At 52.2% G+C, this 17827-nt stretch overlaps 1 protein-coding gene across 1 annotated transcript in view; it reads left to right on the top strand.

Moving 5' to 3' along the window:
• BCO1 (beta-carotene oxygenase 1) overlaps positions 1-17375 on the top strand; it is a 30906-nt gene extending 13531 nt beyond the window's left edge. The window contains exons 6-11 of the mRNA XM_005907884.3: positions 1583-1806; positions 3757-4014; positions 10948-11053; positions 13051-13145; positions 14453-14564; positions 16921-17375. Of these exons, the coding sequence (XP_005907946.1) occupies positions 1583-1806; positions 3757-4014; positions 10948-11053; positions 13051-13145; positions 14453-14564; positions 16921-17150 (1025 nt within the window). The 3' untranslated portion in view covers positions 17151-17375. The remainder of the gene's footprint in view (positions 1-1582; positions 1807-3756; positions 4015-10947; positions 11054-13050; positions 13146-14452; positions 14565-16920) is intronic.
• The last annotated feature ends 452 nt before the right edge of the window (positions 17376-17827 follow it).

Raw genomic sequence — 17827 nt, 5'->3', positions numbered from 1 at the left:
GGTAGGCTAGCCATTTGAGTTTGCCACCTCATGTTCCTGAGGACCGGGAGCCCCAGGGGATCGGGTGACGTCCCCACGGCTCACAGCAGGTACCCTCCGCACCTGCTCCAGGCTGGCGCTTCACCAGGATTCACACCTGCCCCCCGCCTCCCAGGCCAGGGTGCCTTTCCTTCCCGTTTGCTTTGTGTTCCATTTGTTTAGTGAAGAAAAGACCTACCTACCCCACAACCCGGCAGCCTGCCTCCCACCAGCCAGCTGTTTACAGAGACCTACCTACCCCACAACCCGACAGCCTGCCTCCCACCAGCCAGCTGTTTACAGGGTGCACAGGTGGCCACAGGAATGGCAGGGACGCTTGCATGTAACTCATTATAACCCAGCCGCAGGCCTGGGTGGGGAGGCCTTTTGGCCAGCAGCTGACTCATCCTTGCAGAGGAATAAGGAAACCGAGCAGTCCCAAGCACCTCTGTGCTGGGTGCCGGGTGAGGCGCCTGGCCTCCTGCAGTATTTCCTTCAGTTCCCCCCTTCCCTCCAAGGGTTGTCCCTCCAAAGAACAGAGGAGGTGGCCAGGCTGAGGGGACTGTGTCCTTTGGCTTAACCCTGTGCCTCTGGCTGCCCCGCCAAGCCTCAGTTTCCCATCTGTAAAATGGGAATCATACAGCCGACCCTGACTGCCACAGTCTGTCACATCAACACAGGCACTTGGGCTCACTCCTAGGTCCTTCAGAACAGGAAATGCCAAGAGAAATTCACAGAAACCCTGTGAAATGCATGTCAGATGATGGACCTCAGCAGCATGTCAAAGCCTTCATCTTGGGAAGCTAGCCCACGGCCCGGGCGTGGCTGTGCTCAGTCGCTCAATCGTGTCCAACTGTTTGCGACCCCATGGACTGTAGCCCACCAGGCTCCTCTGTCCATGGGGATTCTCCAGGCAGGAACACTGGAGTGGGTTGCCATGCCTCACTCCAGGGCATGGCCTGGGAGACTGACGGAAATACAGAGCCGTGGGCCCTGCCCCACAGGCTGAGTCAGCCTCCACACTTTGTCATGACCCCCAGACGATCTGCGTGCACGTTCAATGCTTCAGGAGCATTGCTCCAGAGCCGGGGTTGCAAATGTTTTCTGTAAAGGGCCCCAGAGTAACTATTTGAGACATTGCCAGCTGTGTGGTCTGCGCCACGTCTGCTGGACTCTGAATCCTGAAGGCAAAGCAGCTGTGGACTCTGCAGGAGGCAGCAGCGTGGCCCTCGCTCCAGATAAACCTTTATTTTGGAAGCAGGCGGAGGCCAGCTTAGCCCCAGGCCAGAGTTACTGACACCTGGCCCTAAGGCCCAGAGACCCAGGGGCCTTGAGTCTGGGGAGGCAGCGGTTTCAGATGCTAAACCAGGCCCCTGGGTCGGGTGGGGGGAGGTCCAGTCCCTGCCTCAGCCAGGCAGCAGCCCTTCACCCGGTTTGCTGTCGACTCTCAAAGGTTCTTCTCAGCGGGGCGGGCTGAAAGGCTGGGCTGTAGGATGCGGTGGCCCTGTGGTGTCCTTGGGAGGCAGTCAGGTCCCAGCTGCTCCTGAGGCTGGCTTCTCTCCAGGGGGCAGGAAGGAGGGCCGGAGCCCCCTGAAGGACACGGAGGTCTTCTGCTCCATCGCCGCCCACTCCCTCCTCTCCCCGAGCTATTACCACAGCTTCGGAGTCACCGAGAACTACATCATTTTCCTCGAGCAGCCTTTCAAGTTGGACATCCTCAAGATGGCCACGGCTTACATTCGGGGTGTGAGCTGGGCTTCCTGCCTGGCCTTCCACGGGGAGGACAAGGTAAGGCCTAGCCAGGCAACCCCCCACCCCGCAGCCCCAGGACAGCCAGAGCCAGCCGGAGGTCAGCAGGCAGGGGCGGGCGGCTCAGCGGGGGAGGAAGCGAGCTCCCAGGCAGTGTCCCCAGAGGCACCAGCTAGCCTTCCAGAGACTTCTGAGGCTGGGTGGGCCTTCACAGGGGTCCCGAGTTAGGGCAAGGGGCTCAGCATCATCTGTTCAAACAGCACACGAGTGTAGAAAGCAGCTGCCAAGCCCCCTACTTCTCCCCATCCAGCCCTGCCAGAGGGCCCCCTCCATCGTCCATTCAGCACCGCTCTGCTCCCCTTCCTGTGCACCACGAGCATCCTTGGGCATCCGTACAGAGGTGTCTTTGTGGCCACCCCCTCTTTAATGCCTGCATTCTCAGGGAGGAGAGGAAGCAAAGCAGCTCCCCGAGGTCCCTCCCCTGCTCAGAACCTTCTGCTGGTTCCCCGTCTTCCCCAGAATCAGACCCACAGGCCTCTCTCACTGGCCTGGGAAGGCCCTCATCATGCCCTCAGCCCAGCCTCTGGCTCCCTCCTACACCTCAGACCTGCCGCACACACGTTCCTGCCTCAGGGCCTCTGCACTTTCTGCCCCCTCCACTGGAACGTTCTTCCCCAGCTGGCTCCCTCCCCTTGTGAATCCAGGTCTGGCTCTCAGGCCCCCACCTCCATCACCAAGGTCCCCCTAGCTGTCACAGACCCCTCCCCACTACCAGACTTTCTCCACCTCCCACCTCATTTTCCCAGTCGTGCTCAGCCATCATCCTTCACATGTTGTACATTTGGTCACTGACCCTTGGCCTCACCCCCACTGGACTATAAACTACATGAAAGTGTGGGGGGTTTATCTCTCTAGTTCCCCTGAAAATATGTCAGTGTTTGTGGCACGAATGAGCTGGGCAAGGGGGCCATCAGGGGGCCGGCGGAAGTGGGTTTGCCCTGGGGGACCACCTGGAGCATCAGGGCCCCATTGGCCTCCAGGCTGCAGGGATCCCCCAGGGATCTCTGGCCCCAGAGAGTCCCACACTGAGAGCCCCCGAGCCCTGGCAGGGCTTTGAATGCATTTGTAGAGTTTTCTGAGCAGTCCCTGCAGCTGACCCCTGGATTGGGTTTATGGGAAAGAAGTGCCTGTCACTTCACCCTGTGTTCATCTCCCACTGTCCCTTCTCCTCTGCAACACTCAGCCCTCATCACCCCCACTTAACTTCAGAGCTTGATTTTGGGGAAAGAGAGAAAGAGACGATGAGCCAGAGAAGGTGGCTGGAGCCTCCTCTCCCTCCTTTCAGAGGAGGATGGTTAGGCCAGAGCTGCCAAAAGAAAGAAAACACCCCTTCACCCTCGGATTAAGCAACTAGGGCTGTAGATACGGCTAATTGCCACCCAGAGCGATACCGCCTATGACACCCAGAGGTGTGTACGGAGGCCTACTGGGCTGATATCAGCTTGACTAGACTGGTCACTCAGCACCGCAGCCCTCCAGGGCAGCCTGGTTGCTGGGACAATCTGCAGTGGGCCGGGGCTTTGGTGGGGGGTCCAGGACGGGGTTTCAGGGGCTCTGGCCATGGGTGGGACCTGAGGAAGCTGAGAGGGCTGGTCCTCCCCAACTTGGCCATTGCCGGGGAGCTGGCCACTTGCCGCCCACCTGGATCTCAGTTGAATGAAGGTCGGGGAGACGCTGCACTTTCAGGGCCCTCCCTGAAAGGTCTGGTCCTCCACGTGAGGCCGAGACCCCATGCGGCAAAGCTTCCCTCCTCCCCATGGCTTCTGGTGAGGTTTGCCCCCTGGAGTGGGACAGAGAGGCTCAGAAAGGGGAGGGGTTGCTTCAGGGTCCCGAGCAGGTGAACCGTTGGCTGGGGCTTGTTCCCCACCCAGTGCTGCAGCGTGGGGCTGGCAGAGGGAGCGCTGAGCCCCGGGCTGCATCTCCTTTCAGACTCACATCCACATCATCGACCGAAGGACGCGGAAGCCCGTGCCGACCAAGTATCACACGGACCCCATGGTGGTGTTTCACCACGTCAATGCCTACGAGGAGGACGGCTGCCTCCTGTTCGATGTCATCACCTACGAGGACGGCAGCCTCTACCAGCTCTTCTACTTGGCCAACCTGAACGAGGACTTTAAGGAGAACTCCAGGCTCACCTCCACGCCCACCCTCAAGAGGTTCGTGCTTCCCCTCCACGTGGACAAGGTAACGGCTTGAGTTCTTGGGGAGGTGAGCCCACTCGGGAGGTGGCTTTGGTTCTGATTTCATTGACATTGAAATTCAAAATGAGGTGTTCTTAGAGAAAGGCAGAAAATGCTTTCATTATTTTTCCAAATATTGAACATATTCAGGGTAGAAATTTTAGAAAATACAGATTAAGTGAAAAGGAAAAAAATCACCATAAGCCCATTGCAAATATATTTGTATTGCCTCCCAAGTCTCTCTCTCTCCGTAGATAGACAGGCAAATAGACAGGAAGATATATATACATATTAGTATATAATGATATATATGCATATAACATATGCATATTGTATATATACATCAAAGCTGTTAAAAAGTATGTACAGTATGATTTTCTTTTCTGAAACTAATATATAGCATATAAATATGTATTTCTTAATTTTAGAGAAAAATTGCGCTGTGCATAATTTTTAACAGCCTTAATGAAATATAACTCACGTACCATACTATTCACCCATTTTCACTCATTTAAAGTGTACAGCTCAATGGCTTTTAGTATATTCACAGAGTTGCACTACAATCAATTTTACAATATTTTCATTTCCCCCAGAAGAGCCTCCCCCATTCCTTCCACCCCCAGGTAACCACTGCCCTACTTTCTATCTCTGTGGATTTGCCTATTTTATTTCATATAAATGGAATCATACCGTAAGCAGTCTTTGTGGCTGGCTCCTTTCACTTAGCATGTTTTCAAAGTTCGTCAGCACCGTGGCACATATCAGTGCCTCTTTTTTTATGACTGAATATGTACACACTGTTTTTTGTACTGCTTTTCCGTCCTCCTCATATATCTAAACATCTTTCCATGACATTAAACATTCTTCTGTGACATCATTTTAAATATTTGCCTGACAATCTGCGGTGGGGATTCATCTCCAGTTGCTTACCCATTTCCCTGATGTTGAACAGTCCTGTTCTTGCATTCAAAATGACCACCAGGCCAGACATTACCGTCAATTAGGGTGCTGCTGCCTAGGCTCTGGGCTTGGTTTTAAAGGCTACAGAGGCTTCTGGCTCCAGAACTTCCTTACTTCATGACTTAATTCGTTTAAATGAAACCCAGTTGAGTTCAATTCAATTTTGATGGCTCATCTGTACTGAACACACTCTATGTACCAGGTACGTTGCTAAGCATTTTATTTTCTTTACCTCACTTAGTGATCAAAACCTATGCAAGAGATCCACACGTTAGCCTCATTTTACAGATGAAGAAACTGAGGCTCAGAGAGGTTAAGGAATGTGCCCAAGGTCACACAGCCTGGTAGCAAAGCCAAGACTGGCTCTGAGCCCTTCCTTGGAGCTGGTAAAGGGTATAACTCTGCAGATCGCCCCAGGGGGTCACCTTGACCCCTCACAGGGCCCCCCTGCAGGCCTAGGGAACAGGAGACACTCCTACATGCCCAGGGAGGCTTCCGCCACCCCCAGACCCCTCCCAGCCAGAGGCCCTGGGGCCTGCATTTGAGCCCAGCTACGTCAGACCACAGAGCTGGGTCCTTTCTCCTGTCCAGCATTTCCCCCATCTGCAGTCACTTGTGTATCTCTGTCATGATGTTCACTGTATTTCCTACCACTTCTGTTAAATTTACAAAATCACATTTTCATTTAAATCAACTCACTCTTTCCCTAGCTCATTTGGAAGGGAACCTATGACAACCCAGGGCAAAGCCAGCGTTGCGCGCTGCCAAAGGAGAAAGTGATGACCGCCGAGTGCTGTGATGAAGCACAGGTCCTGAGCACGGCCTGATGCTGTTGCTCTTGCCAAGACCCAATCTCTCCCTTAAAGAGAACACTGGGAAAGTATTCAGTGTTAAGGGTGTAGTGGCACCTAACTGAGACGCTCTCCTTGACCCGGTTGGGAAGACTGGAAGAGAGGAAAGGATTAACTTTCTCCCGGTATGATTCAGGGCTAACGAGTGAACAGCAGGGCCCACAGAATCTCCACCTGAGCCCCTGGCCTCCGCGCCCCCCCCACTCTGGGAAGTTCCACAGTGCAGCGCTTGGAGCATTTCCTGGCTCCAGGGTGCAGTGGGGGCGGGGTGGGGGGCTGTCACCCAGAGGGCGAGTCCCGAGGCCGACCCTTCCCCCTGCCTCACAGACCTCAGCACAGAGAGGAAGCACTCTCCCCCGACGCCCGCAGCGCGGGATTCTGTCACCTCTTAACAAGCTCGAGAAACAATCTGCTTCCTTGGAACCAAGCTAAGAAGTTTAGCCTGTACAGTTTAAACAGGCGCTGCGTGAACCATCTGCAAAGAAAAGTGAGCGCTGGGAAGGGTAGCTCTGGCCACGCGTTTTAATTGCTATTTATTGTCCCTTAAAAAAATGTCTTCTTGCTTCACTGCATGTGAACAGGGGAAGGTTGAGCAGGCAGACATGGCCTGTGTGTTCAGATCCAGCAGCTCCGATTCCATCCCATCCACAGTCTACATTACGGAGGGGCCTTGGGGGCTGGCGATGCCACCATTTCTCAAATGCCCTTCATTCTGGGGCCTTTGCACATCGCCGTCCCTCTGTTGTCCTCTTTCCATGAGTCCTCCATTCTCATCCCGGCCGCAGGTCGGACTGGCCTGGGGGCTCCGGGACCACCAGTCCATTGAAGGCAGAACCTCTAGGGGAGGGGTTAGGATGGGCATGGCTCCCAGGCACCCCCCACCCCCACCCCAGGATCCTAGTTCCTGCTGATCCTTCAGGTCCAGCGTCCTGACCCCCTCAGTGGGTTTGTACATTCCAGTGGCACCTACAGCTCTTTGCTCACACTGATGTCAGGAGTAATGAGCTTGTTGGGTCACCTCGTCCTGTGAAAGGTCCCAGGGGGCCCGGACTCTTGGTCTTGCCAGCCATTTATCCCCTGCACCCATCACAGGGTCTGGTTCTCCGCAGGTTCTCTTGAAGCCCTTAGATATTTTAAATGAATGAATGAGAAAGGTGATGCAAGGTCTCTCAAAGGACACAAGGCCTTCCTTTAGCAGTTGGAGCACTTCCAAAGTGGAAAGCGCCTTCCACGTAGAATGGGCTAAAGTGAATGAGGCGTGTTCAGAAGTCTGAGGTCTCCCAGCTGTCCCAGATTCTCTGGCGTTTGGGCCAGCTGGGGTCAGAGGAAGGAGGGGCCCGTTGGTACCCTTGGCCTGTTTGTTAGGGTGGCATGGGGGTTGTCTAAGGCGGAGCTAGGCCTCCAGGGGCCTGGGTGGTGTGGCCCATCTGTGCCAGCTGCCCTGCCCTCACCCTGCAGGGCTCCGTGCGCTGCCATGGGGGTGGCATCTTTGACCTCGAAGGGGTGGCTCCAACTCCTGGCTCCGTGAATTTGATTTGTCTTGTGTTCAAATAGCAAGAGAAGCCCCGTTTCTCGAGGGCCCCCTCTGCGCTGGGCCCTGTGTTAGACGCCTTTTCTTCTCTTAGACCCAGGCCAGAGGGGCCCCTGCTCTGGCTTTTCTCCAGTGGCCCTTCTCCACAGGGTGAGGAACCCACGGGGCCACAGGGTGCCCACCCAGAAGGGCACCCTTCCGACCCCAGCCATACCTGGGATCCCTGAGTTCCTTGCCCAGATGTCCCACACCTGCCTCCAGCGCCTGCCTCTGTCCTCCTGAGGGCAGACAGTGCTCTGGTGTGTCAGCCTCAGGCCCATGAGGAAGACAGGGAGAAAAGGGGGTGGGGAGCCTGGGCCCAGAGGCCGGCCTTCATTCTCCCCTGCAGCCCATTCCAGAAGGCCAAGGAGTCCTGGAATTCTAAATTCACACGCGTCCTTCCAGACCCAGCACTGTGCACTAGAAACCTGCCGCGATGAAGCAGTGTTCTCTGTCCAACGCAGTGGCCGCTGGACTGGATGCCTGGGCTATTGAAATGCAGCCAGTGAAGCCGAGGAATGGAATTTTAAATTTTACTGAATTTAAATTTAAATAGCCACCTGTGGCTGGGGGTGGTTGCCTCACCCCGGGCAGCACAATTCCACAACATGTTGAAGCTCTGTGTATAAAGTAAGGGAAGATAAAATGGTATTTGACTTAACCATTCAATATATGTGGACAAAGGGTTGGTGGGCCTCTGCGCTCATCCTGGGTCCTGCAAATGTTGTGTGAGTGCTGAGTCACTTCGGTCGTGTCCGACTCTGTGCAACCCCATGGACTGTGGCCCACCAGGCTCCTCTGTCCATGGGGGTTCTCCAGGCAAGAATACTGGAGTGGGTTGCCATGCCCCCCTCAAATGTGTGGGGCCGTGTAATGGTCTGCATGCTCCTCACTGAATCTGCATGTGAGTGCTTGAAGTTATTTGTCATCCCCATGACAACAGATGAGAAAGAAAGTAACGTGCCAAACGTCGCAGAATCATCGTAGGATTTGAGCTGGGATTTGGGTGCTTGTCTGTCTCATTCCAAGTTACTAACTACAGTGGGTTTGGCCCTGGACCAAGTGTTTTCATAACCATTATTTAATTTAATCCTAACCACGGTGCTCAGACGCTGGTCGAAGGAACCTTCGCTTGCACTCGCCATCTGTCCAGAAGTTACAGATTGCCCCCAGTTTTACAAACAAGGAAGCAGGCTCCAGTTCACCTAGTCTCAGGGAGGCCTGCCGGAACTCACGAAGAAACCTATAGAGTCAGATTTCACACCCAGGACCGCCAAACTTCAAAGCCAGTGTTTTGGGGGGATGATTGAGATTAACTTCTTCTCCTGGGAGGTCCCTCGCATCGAAGAATTTCAAAGCCAGTCTGCAAGATTTTATTGAATTCTGGCTGGAGAGCGATTTCTTCCCAAAGTCATGCACACTGGCCACAGAAAGCAGCCGAGTCATGCTCGTTACTGCTGTGTGTGGAAAAATTCATGGTCCATGCCTCAACCAGTCTGACCAGTTTCATGCTGGAGCTAGAAAACATGTCCGCAGACCGCCTCCCTGAGAATCAAGCCCAGGACATGCACTAGAGGCCCGTGGCTGCTGCCTCGTGACTACAAGGCAACAGGCAGGGCCTCTCACCATCTGTGAGGCTGCGCGCACAGGCGGAGGCAAACAAGAGCTGCTCCCAACAAGACACCCGGTGTGCCGGGCGCTGGACTACTGATTCTTACAACCACCTGCAAAGCACGTGTTCTGCCTCTCGAGCGTTCACACATTCCTTTAGCAGTTGCTTCTTAGGAGCTGCCTGTGTGCCATGCACAGGGTGAAATGTGGTCACTGTCTTCACAGGGAAGACAGCATCAAAGAAGGAGCCAGGTCCATAAAGGAGATAATTACAGTGTGGGACAGACACCTTGGAGACACTGCAGACTGAGCTGTCGGGGAAAGGGACGCTGGAGCTGAGACCTGTGGGAGGGGAATGGGCCAGCCTCAGGGTCTTTGCACCTGCTTTCCCTGCTGCCTGCAGTGCTTCTGTCTCTGAGCAGAAGAACCCCAGTGTGGAGGTCTGGGCTCAGCTTCTGCTCCCCTAGTGCGACCTTGGGCAAGCCACTTTCCTACCCTGGGCCTCAGTTTCCTCCTCTGTCAACTGGGATTGCACTAAACACATCTCAAAATTCAGCTTCTAAGATGCAGTAAATGTCCTGCCTTCCTAGCAAAAAGCTGCTGTTGTTCAAATTTGCTGCTGGGTAGTTGCTAAGTCATGTCCGACTCTTTTGTGACCCCATGGACTTTAGCTCACCAGGCCCTTCTGTCCATGGGATTTTTCCAGGCAAGAATACTGGAGTGGGTTGCCATTTATCGATTTAATTATAAAAACTTGTTTGGAGACATTTGGAAAGTCGAGAAAAGTTTAAATGAGAAGTCAGGCATGGCAGTAATTCTCCTTCTGGAATTTCACAGATGCCGGTGGTCTTGCTCCTCATCCCCTCCCAAGTGCCCAACTTGAACTCACCCGCCGGGGGTAATGGCAATAACAATAATAATAATAATACAATTATGTGATCAACAGCAGTTAACATTTGTTTAGCACTTACTGTTAACCTGGCCTTCTTGTAAGCCAACAGCATGGGTTATTTTATTTAATTTGCATGATAACTCAGAGATGCATATACTATTTATGCAATGCTTGCGCTATACCTCATTATACAGGTGGGGAAACTGAACTTCAGAGATGTCAAGTAACTTGCTCAAGTACCATGGCAAGTGTGTGGGGACACAGGGAGTAACTGCTGCTCGATAGATATTTAATTAGTTGTGTTACGTCTCTCTCCCAGGTTAAAGTACTGAACCAAGTCTTGACTGCCCCTTAAGACCAAGAGACGTCCTTCATAGATATTTTTTCCTCCCAAGTTATTTTTATCTCATGTTTGTTTTTCTTTCCTGCTGGCTTGTTTTTCTCCTATTTTTTCATAGGAGAAAATACTGAAAATCTAGAAAAACATAGACAAAGAAATTAAAGTCTGCATCACCCGCTGCATGCTCTATTGTTACTATTTGGCACATTTCTCCCAGGCTCTTTCCACTGTGATTTCTTTTCTTTTTTAACATGGCTGAGCTCAGACCGTGTCTGCGGTTCTCTCTGCTGCTCTTTCACTCGGTGTTCTCTGTGTTATTATGAACTCTTTATAAACACCTTTTTAATAACTGATGCAGCCTTTGACAAGTGACTCATACAGTATTTAAAAAGCGAGAACTTGTAAGTACTTCCATTTCACTTATAAGTACATCCATTTCACCTGTGAGGGATCAGGCAGCCCAGAGCAGGAGAAAAGTTCCAGGGTTTCGGAGCCCCCTTCCACAACCCACCAGCTTTGCCTTCTTCGGGGAGTCACCTCCAGTCCCCGATTCTCATTTTTAACTGAAAACTCCAATCATGTAATAGCTGCTTCTGGTGGCTAGCATGAGGCCAAAACAAGACACTGAAGCATTCTTTTAAAAATGTGCACATAAAGCCAGTGTTTGCTCTGGACAACGTTTTGATTTATTTGGAAAAACTGATCTCTTTCAGAATGCAGAAGTGGGCTCCAATTTAATCAAACTGTCGTCTACAACAGCACGAGCCCTAAAGGAAAAAGATGACCAAGTCTACTGTCAGCCGGAGTTGCTCTATGAAGGTAAAACGCATCTTCTCTCCTGTGTTCAGAGGAAGGGGTGGATGTCCTCTTTACGTAACGCCTCCTTCCAGTGCAGAGGAGCTGTGTGTGGACCAGGGAGGCAAGGGAAGGCTGTGGGACTCTAGGCATTGTACTGGAGACGCTTCTCTCTCGTGTACCTTCATACCCCTCCCAGCACTGGGGTGGTCTCTAGACCCAGGAACTTTCACGGCTGGCCTTTTGAATGCTGCCATGTAATTTTTTTGCTTTCTTTTAAAACATTTATTTATTTGTTGCATTTAAATTTTTATACACTTTTTAAAGGTTACTTTCCACTTAGTTATTCCAAAATATTGGCTGTGTTCCCCATGTTGTACAATCGTCCTTGAGCCTGTCTTACATCCAATAGTCTGTACTTCCCTGTCCCCACCCCTATATCATCCCCTCCTTCCCCCTCACTGGTAACCACTAACTTGTTCTCTGTCTCAAATGCTGCCATGCATTTGCAAAAAATGCTCGACATCGCTTATTATTAGAGAAATGGAAATCAAAACTGCAGGGAGGTATCAGCTCACACCAGTCAGAATGGCCATCATCAGCCAAAAAACAAACAAAAAAAATCTATAAAAAAAATGCTGGAGAGGGTATGGAGAAAAGGGAACCCCCTCTTGCACAGTTGGTGGGAATGTAAACTGATATAGCCACTATGGAAAACAGTATGGAGATTTCTTTGAAAACTAGGAATAAAACTACCACGTGACACAGCAATCCCACTGCAGGGCCTACACCCTGAGGAAACCACAGTTCCGATGCTGCCGTGTGCTGGACAGCACAGCATACACGGGTCTCCACCTGGGCACACTGAGCACCCTGCAGAACAGGCGCCATCTCCTCTGCTGGCCAGAGGAGAAAACTGGGCCTCAGAAAGGCTGTGCGCCACGCAGAACGTAAAGCCCCTTGGAGAGAAGCCACAGCCCCCGGAGCAAGGCTTCCCTGCCCAGCACTGCGGCTGCGGGGCGGAGGGGGCAGCGCTGGGCATTGCAGCTGTTGAGCAGCGTCCGGGGCCTGCAACCCGACTGGGAACCACTGTCCTAGAGCAGAAGCCTGTGGAGCAGGGCCTGTGCCCCGTGCTCAGTGCTGTCACCAGCACGAGACAGGAACCAGGCTCAGAGCAGGGTGTGCTCAGTGCGTAGGTGAGGAGCGAACTGGCCTGCCCAGGACACGGCTGGGGAGTGGAGGGGCAGGGCTCCAGGGGCCCGGCTCCCCACATCGCTGCCCCATGCCATGGTGGGGGGGACTTGGAAATTTAATCTGACACAGCGGACATATGTAAATATGTATACATGGACATGGATGAAATTTGAAGGCTTTTTTGGATTGCAAAAGTGATAGGCGTAATGAAATTCTCACATGAGAAACTCAGAATGGACAATATAAACTACGAGCCACAATAAGAAAGTTATCAGCCAGTAGCACTTCTAAACTTTTCCTTTACACTCGTAACATAGTGGTGATAATTCTCTAGGCAGCCTTTTACGTCTAACGTTGTCATGGGGACATTTTCCCATGTTACTAAAATTCTTTGTAAATATTACTTCTTATTATACGATTTCATTAGATTCATCTAACTATTCCCCACTGATGCTTCCTCCACGCTTCAGAAGTTTGTGTTCACGCCCACATACATTTGCACGCACATACTTTTTTTTTTTTAAGAGCTTTTAAAAAGTTGCAGTGGCCTCTGATTTTAATCATGTAATTCTCTTTGATTTCTATCTTGGATAATTAAAGATGTTTATACACTTAAAAACCAAGGTCTATCTTACCTTGCTCCCGAAGCTTCTAATAGAGCTGGGGTAATTATCTGAAGTTCCCTCCTCCTGCCCTTTGACCACCCTTGATCCAACTCAGGGCCTGAGTGATGTTCAGGGATCCTGGCTTGGGAGCCATTTTTGTAGAAGGGCGGGTGGTCCCACCCTCCTGAAGGGGGCTTTGTCAGCCATGTCATCTCCTTCCAGGCTTAGAACTGCCTCACATCAATTATGCCCACAATGGGCAGCCGTACCGCTATGTCTTTGCTGCTGCAGTCCAGTGGAGCCCCATCCCAACCAAGGTACTGGTCCCCGGCGGGTGGCAGCCTGGGATGGTCATGTCTGTCTGCAAATCTGAGTTCTCAGGGATGTCAGGACTGAGATGCCCTTGGGGATGGGGGTAGGTCAGAGAGTGAGGTCAGTTTGGGACAAAATATGCTGGAAGCAATGACGGAGCATCCAGGAGAGGGAACTGCTCCTAATGGGCTTCACTCAGGTAAGACGTGGTGGCTGGAGTTTATCCAGTGATTTCTTTATTGGATGCATGTTTATTGAGCACCAGCTTAGGCACACAGGAAAAGCAAGTGAACAGGAGGATCCTGGTTCCTGCCCTCAAGGAACTCATAGTCTCAAGCAGAGAAAATAGAGCTGAAACTTGGAGGATTTATTTTGCTTTTTAAAATTTTTTTATTCAAGTATAGTGGCTCAGTGGTAAAGAATTCACCTGCCAATGTAGGAGACGAGGATTCAATCCCTGGGTCCGGAAGATCCCCTGGAGAAAGAAATGGGAACCCACTCCAGTGTTCTTACCTGGGAAATCTCATAGACAGAGCAGCCTGGCAGGCTACAGTCCATGGGGTCACAGAGTCGGACACACCTTGGCAACTAAACAGCTGTAACAACGGGGCTGATTTACAATATCATGTTAGTTTCAGGTGTTCAGCACAGAGGTTCATATTTTGGTTCCTAAACTGCTATTTGTTGAACACTTGCTGTTTCCCAGGGACCATGCTGAGTGCTGTACAGACATCACTTTTCCTTAGTAGCTTCAGTTTTTAGTAAGAAAATGGAAAATCTTTTTTTAAAAAACGCAATCAGTGCAGGAATGTACAATGAGAAAAATTAAGGTTCCCACATGCTCATCCACACGCCCTGAGTCACTTCCCATTAATCCCACACCCTAAGGGGAAAGAGGCTTATTAGAGACAGAGAGAAGGCCAGGGACTCACGCTTGGAAAGCAATGAAGAAAGCACATTATGCTTTAAAGGCTGGGCAATGAATATGTTAGATTATCTGATACGTATAAAAATTGCAATATAGTGCCCAATATCAGATAAATCCAGGGTTCTTATTTCTTAAAGAATTCAGAGTGTATATCAGCTCTGCTGTGGTGGGGGGACCTTAGCTTAAAGCCGGAGAAGGAAGGGAGCTGCTTTCCTGTTTTTGTGCTGACCAGAGGCAGGTGTCATCTGGGGCCTATGCTCGCTGGTGTGAGGTCCCCATCTGAGGCGCTCACCCCTTCTCTGGGGCCTTGACGCCTTCCTATTCGCCGGGAATGAGCATGCTCTGCAACCATTCATTTCGCGTTTCTCCCCTTTGCATGCGCAGATAATAAAATACGACATTCTCACCAAGTCCTTCTTGATGTGGAGAGAGGAGCACTGCTGGCCGGCGGAGCCCCTGTTCGTGCCCACACCAGGTGCCAAGGACGAGGATGATGGTAAGGCCCGGGAAGGGCAACCCACCTGCTGCACTGTGCTTGTGGTCACCCCTCAAACTCAGACACCGTTCACACAGCTGGTGCAGCCATGCTTTGAAGTCCAGGCGGTTCTGAGTGCAAAGCAGTAGGGCGAGGGAGTCCCCAAGCCCACCCCCACTTCTGACATCAGCTGCAAGTTCAGGGGTCCCCAAGACCACCCTCAGCTTCACTAGGAGCACCCACAGAAGACTCTGAAAGCTGTTACACTCGTGGGGACAGTTATCTCAGCGGAAGGGTACAGACTGAAAGAGAAAAGGCGAGTGGGATGGAATCCGGGAGAATCCCATGGGTGGTCTCCGGTGGTCCTCCCTGCGGGAGTCACGGACCACTCCCACTTCCCCAACGAGCCCCACGGAGCGCGGCCAACCAGGGGTGCTCCCTCAGCCTCGGAGCCCGTGTGGGGCGTGGTCGCGCGGACCGCGCTGACTTCTAGTCTTCGCCCCTCTGGAGGTCGAGCTGACGGCTGTGGCCCAAGTACTAAATTGCTTCCGTCGTGTCCCACTCTTTGCGTCCCCGTGGACTGTTGCCCACCAGGCTCCTCTGTCCATCGGATTCTCCAGGCAGGAACACTGGAGTGGGTTGCCATGCCCTCCCCCTGGGGATCTTCCTGACCCAAGGATCCAACCTGCATCTCTTACGTCTCCTGCATTGGCAAGTGAGACCTTTACCATTAGTGCCTCCTGGGAAGCCCTGTGGCCCAAGGCCTCCCCTGAATCACTTTGCTAGGCCGGGTTGGATGGCACAGCCTCAGGTAAACAAAGACCTCTCGTCAGACCGACAGTCCAAGGACTCGGGCGTCATCTCCCAGGGGCAGAGGAGAGACCTCCTTTTGGGGGAGACTAACACAAAAGCCCACTTCCTTGCCACAGGGCAACACTGCCCTGGCCCAGAGTGTGGAATCCTGGTTTTAAAATTCATTGCGGTGGCTGGGTCAGAACTTGTAACTCCTCTGAGCACATAAACTTTCCAGGGAGCCCCTTAAAAAGCTTGTGGGACTCCTCTCTCATCCAGGTTTCCACCTGACCTAAAGGTCCTTTCCCTCCTTGATTTTGCCCCAGAAATGCCCTGCCCGTCCCCCTGGGGATGCCAAGGAGGGTAAATAGAAGCCTGGGTGGGGCTGCCAACACCTGGGGGGAGGGCAGGCTGCCCGCTGAGCCTGCCAGCTGCTTCCCTTGGGCGAGAAGGGAGTGGTTTTCTACCTGGGACTGTCTTCCTATTGACCTGCACAGCACAGCGTGCCAGGCAGGGGACCCGTGTCACTGTCGCCTCTAAGGTAGGGGACGGTTGGTGCCACCTCCTGCCGAGGCTGGCCTCCCCCGGGTTGGGCGTGTACGCCCTGCATGTTCTCCTGTGGACAGGAAGCAGCCTTGTCTTCATTCCACCAGAGGAAAGGCTCGGAGCTTGAGGTCACTTACCCACGGTTGCACGCCCAGTACATGCACAGGGGAGGGTTTGAGTCCAGGCTGATTTGACCTCAGTTGTGCTCAGCCACTCTGAAACCCGGGAGGCCTCGGGAAGAATCAGGAATATTTGCTGGAAGTTTATTGCTCTATTTTGTTTAGCCTTCTGTCCCTTTGAGAGTGAATATTTAGACTATTCTCATTTCACAAAGGGGAAAGCTGCACACGCATGAGGTGGTTGCACTTACTCAAATGCCATTTGAATGCAGCAGGTCTGAGTTTAGGCTAAGTGCAGTGTTGAAGCTGATTCGCTGTAACTGGAATTTCTAAAGAGTAGGAAAATAGCCATTCTTCTGTATGTGCAATAATTCACAAAGTGCTTTCATAACTGACCGTGCAAGATCCTCTCAGCAACCCCCTGAGAGTGGGGAGATTATCCCCACTCTACAGATGAAGAGACTGAGGCTCAGAAAGGTGAGGGGATGGGCCCAGCCAAGCCTTCCGATTTCCCTGGCCTTTCCCTTCAGCTCACACAGAATATCAAATTCACTTCCCTTCTGTTTCGATTCAGTTCAGTTCAGTTCAGTTCAGTCGCTCAGTCATGTCGACTCTTTGCGACCCCATGAATCACAGCACACCAGGCCTCCCTGTCCATCACCAACTCCCGGAGTTCACCCAAACTCACGTCCATCGAGTCAGTGATGCCATCCAGCCATCTCATCCTCTGTCATCCTTCTCTTCCTGCCCCCAATCCCTCCCCAGCATCAGGGTCTTTTCCAATGAGTCAACTCTTCGCATTAGGTACAGTCAAAGAACAGGGAGACAGAGCTGAGAAACTTAGCACCCCCCTCCCCACCCCAGCTGGAAGAGGTTCAAGGGTGCACTTTTACAAAATGTCTCTCTTTGTTTCCCCAAAGGGATTATCTTATCGGCCATAGTCTCTACCGATCCCCAGAAGTCGCCTTTTCTGCTGGTTCTCGATGCCAGAACTTTTACGGAACTGGCCCGCGCGTCCGTCGATGTGGAGATGCACCTGGATTTCCACGGGCTGTTCATCCCAGATGCAGGCAGGGACCCGGGGAAGCAGGCCCCTTCCCAGGAGGCGCCGGCCAGGGCTGCCGCCGGACGTGCGGCCCCAAGAACCTGACAGCCTGGAGGCTTTGGTCCTGGGGACCAGCTCCGCCCAGCTCACGGCTGTCCCCGCCCCGGGGGAGGTGCAGGAGAGGTGGTCCTTCGTTCCATTTCGCACTTATTCTTTCCGCAGCTGCTTTGAGTCAACATTCTGAAAACAGAACTCATCTGTATCTTTTCTTTCATTTTATTTTGGCCGTGAGGACCTTGCTTGAAAGTCAATCAAATATTTATTGATTAGCTCTAGCCCTTGTAAGAAAGCCCCCTTCCTTGAGTACAAAGACAGTGACCATGAATCAGAAACTGTATTGTCACATAATCATTGTCCCTAGAATGGGCACATATGACCCATTGGAGAAGAGACACAGAAACATTTATCATTGCTCCCTGCTCCCTCTCTGCTTTCCCGGTGGACCTGGTCGTGAGTTCCAGCTTTCTCAATCAGCTGACCCAGAAGGCGTGTGCTCTGTGGTCATTCCATGCAAGGCATGGCATAATATAAATTAAAACTTTAAAGCCCTGTCAGACCTTAATTTTATTTTTTTACATGGCTTCTTCCTCTGAAGGTCTTCTAAGGCAGAGAAACAGAGGCAAAGACAGGCGCCTTATGGTACACCCAGGGGGCCAGAGGGCTGGTGTGGGGTGGAGGGGCTGGAGTCCAGGACTGAGTCCTGTCTTGCCTGACTGAGAACC

Source organism: Bos mutus, chromosome 18, assembly GCF_027580195.1.
Source record: "Bos mutus isolate GX-2022 chromosome 18, NWIPB_WYAK_1.1, whole genome shotgun sequence".
NCBI classification, from domain to species: Eukaryota; Metazoa; Chordata; class Mammalia; order Artiodactyla; family Bovidae; genus Bos; species Bos mutus.
This window is presented reverse-complemented; position numbering and strand designations above follow the sequence as displayed.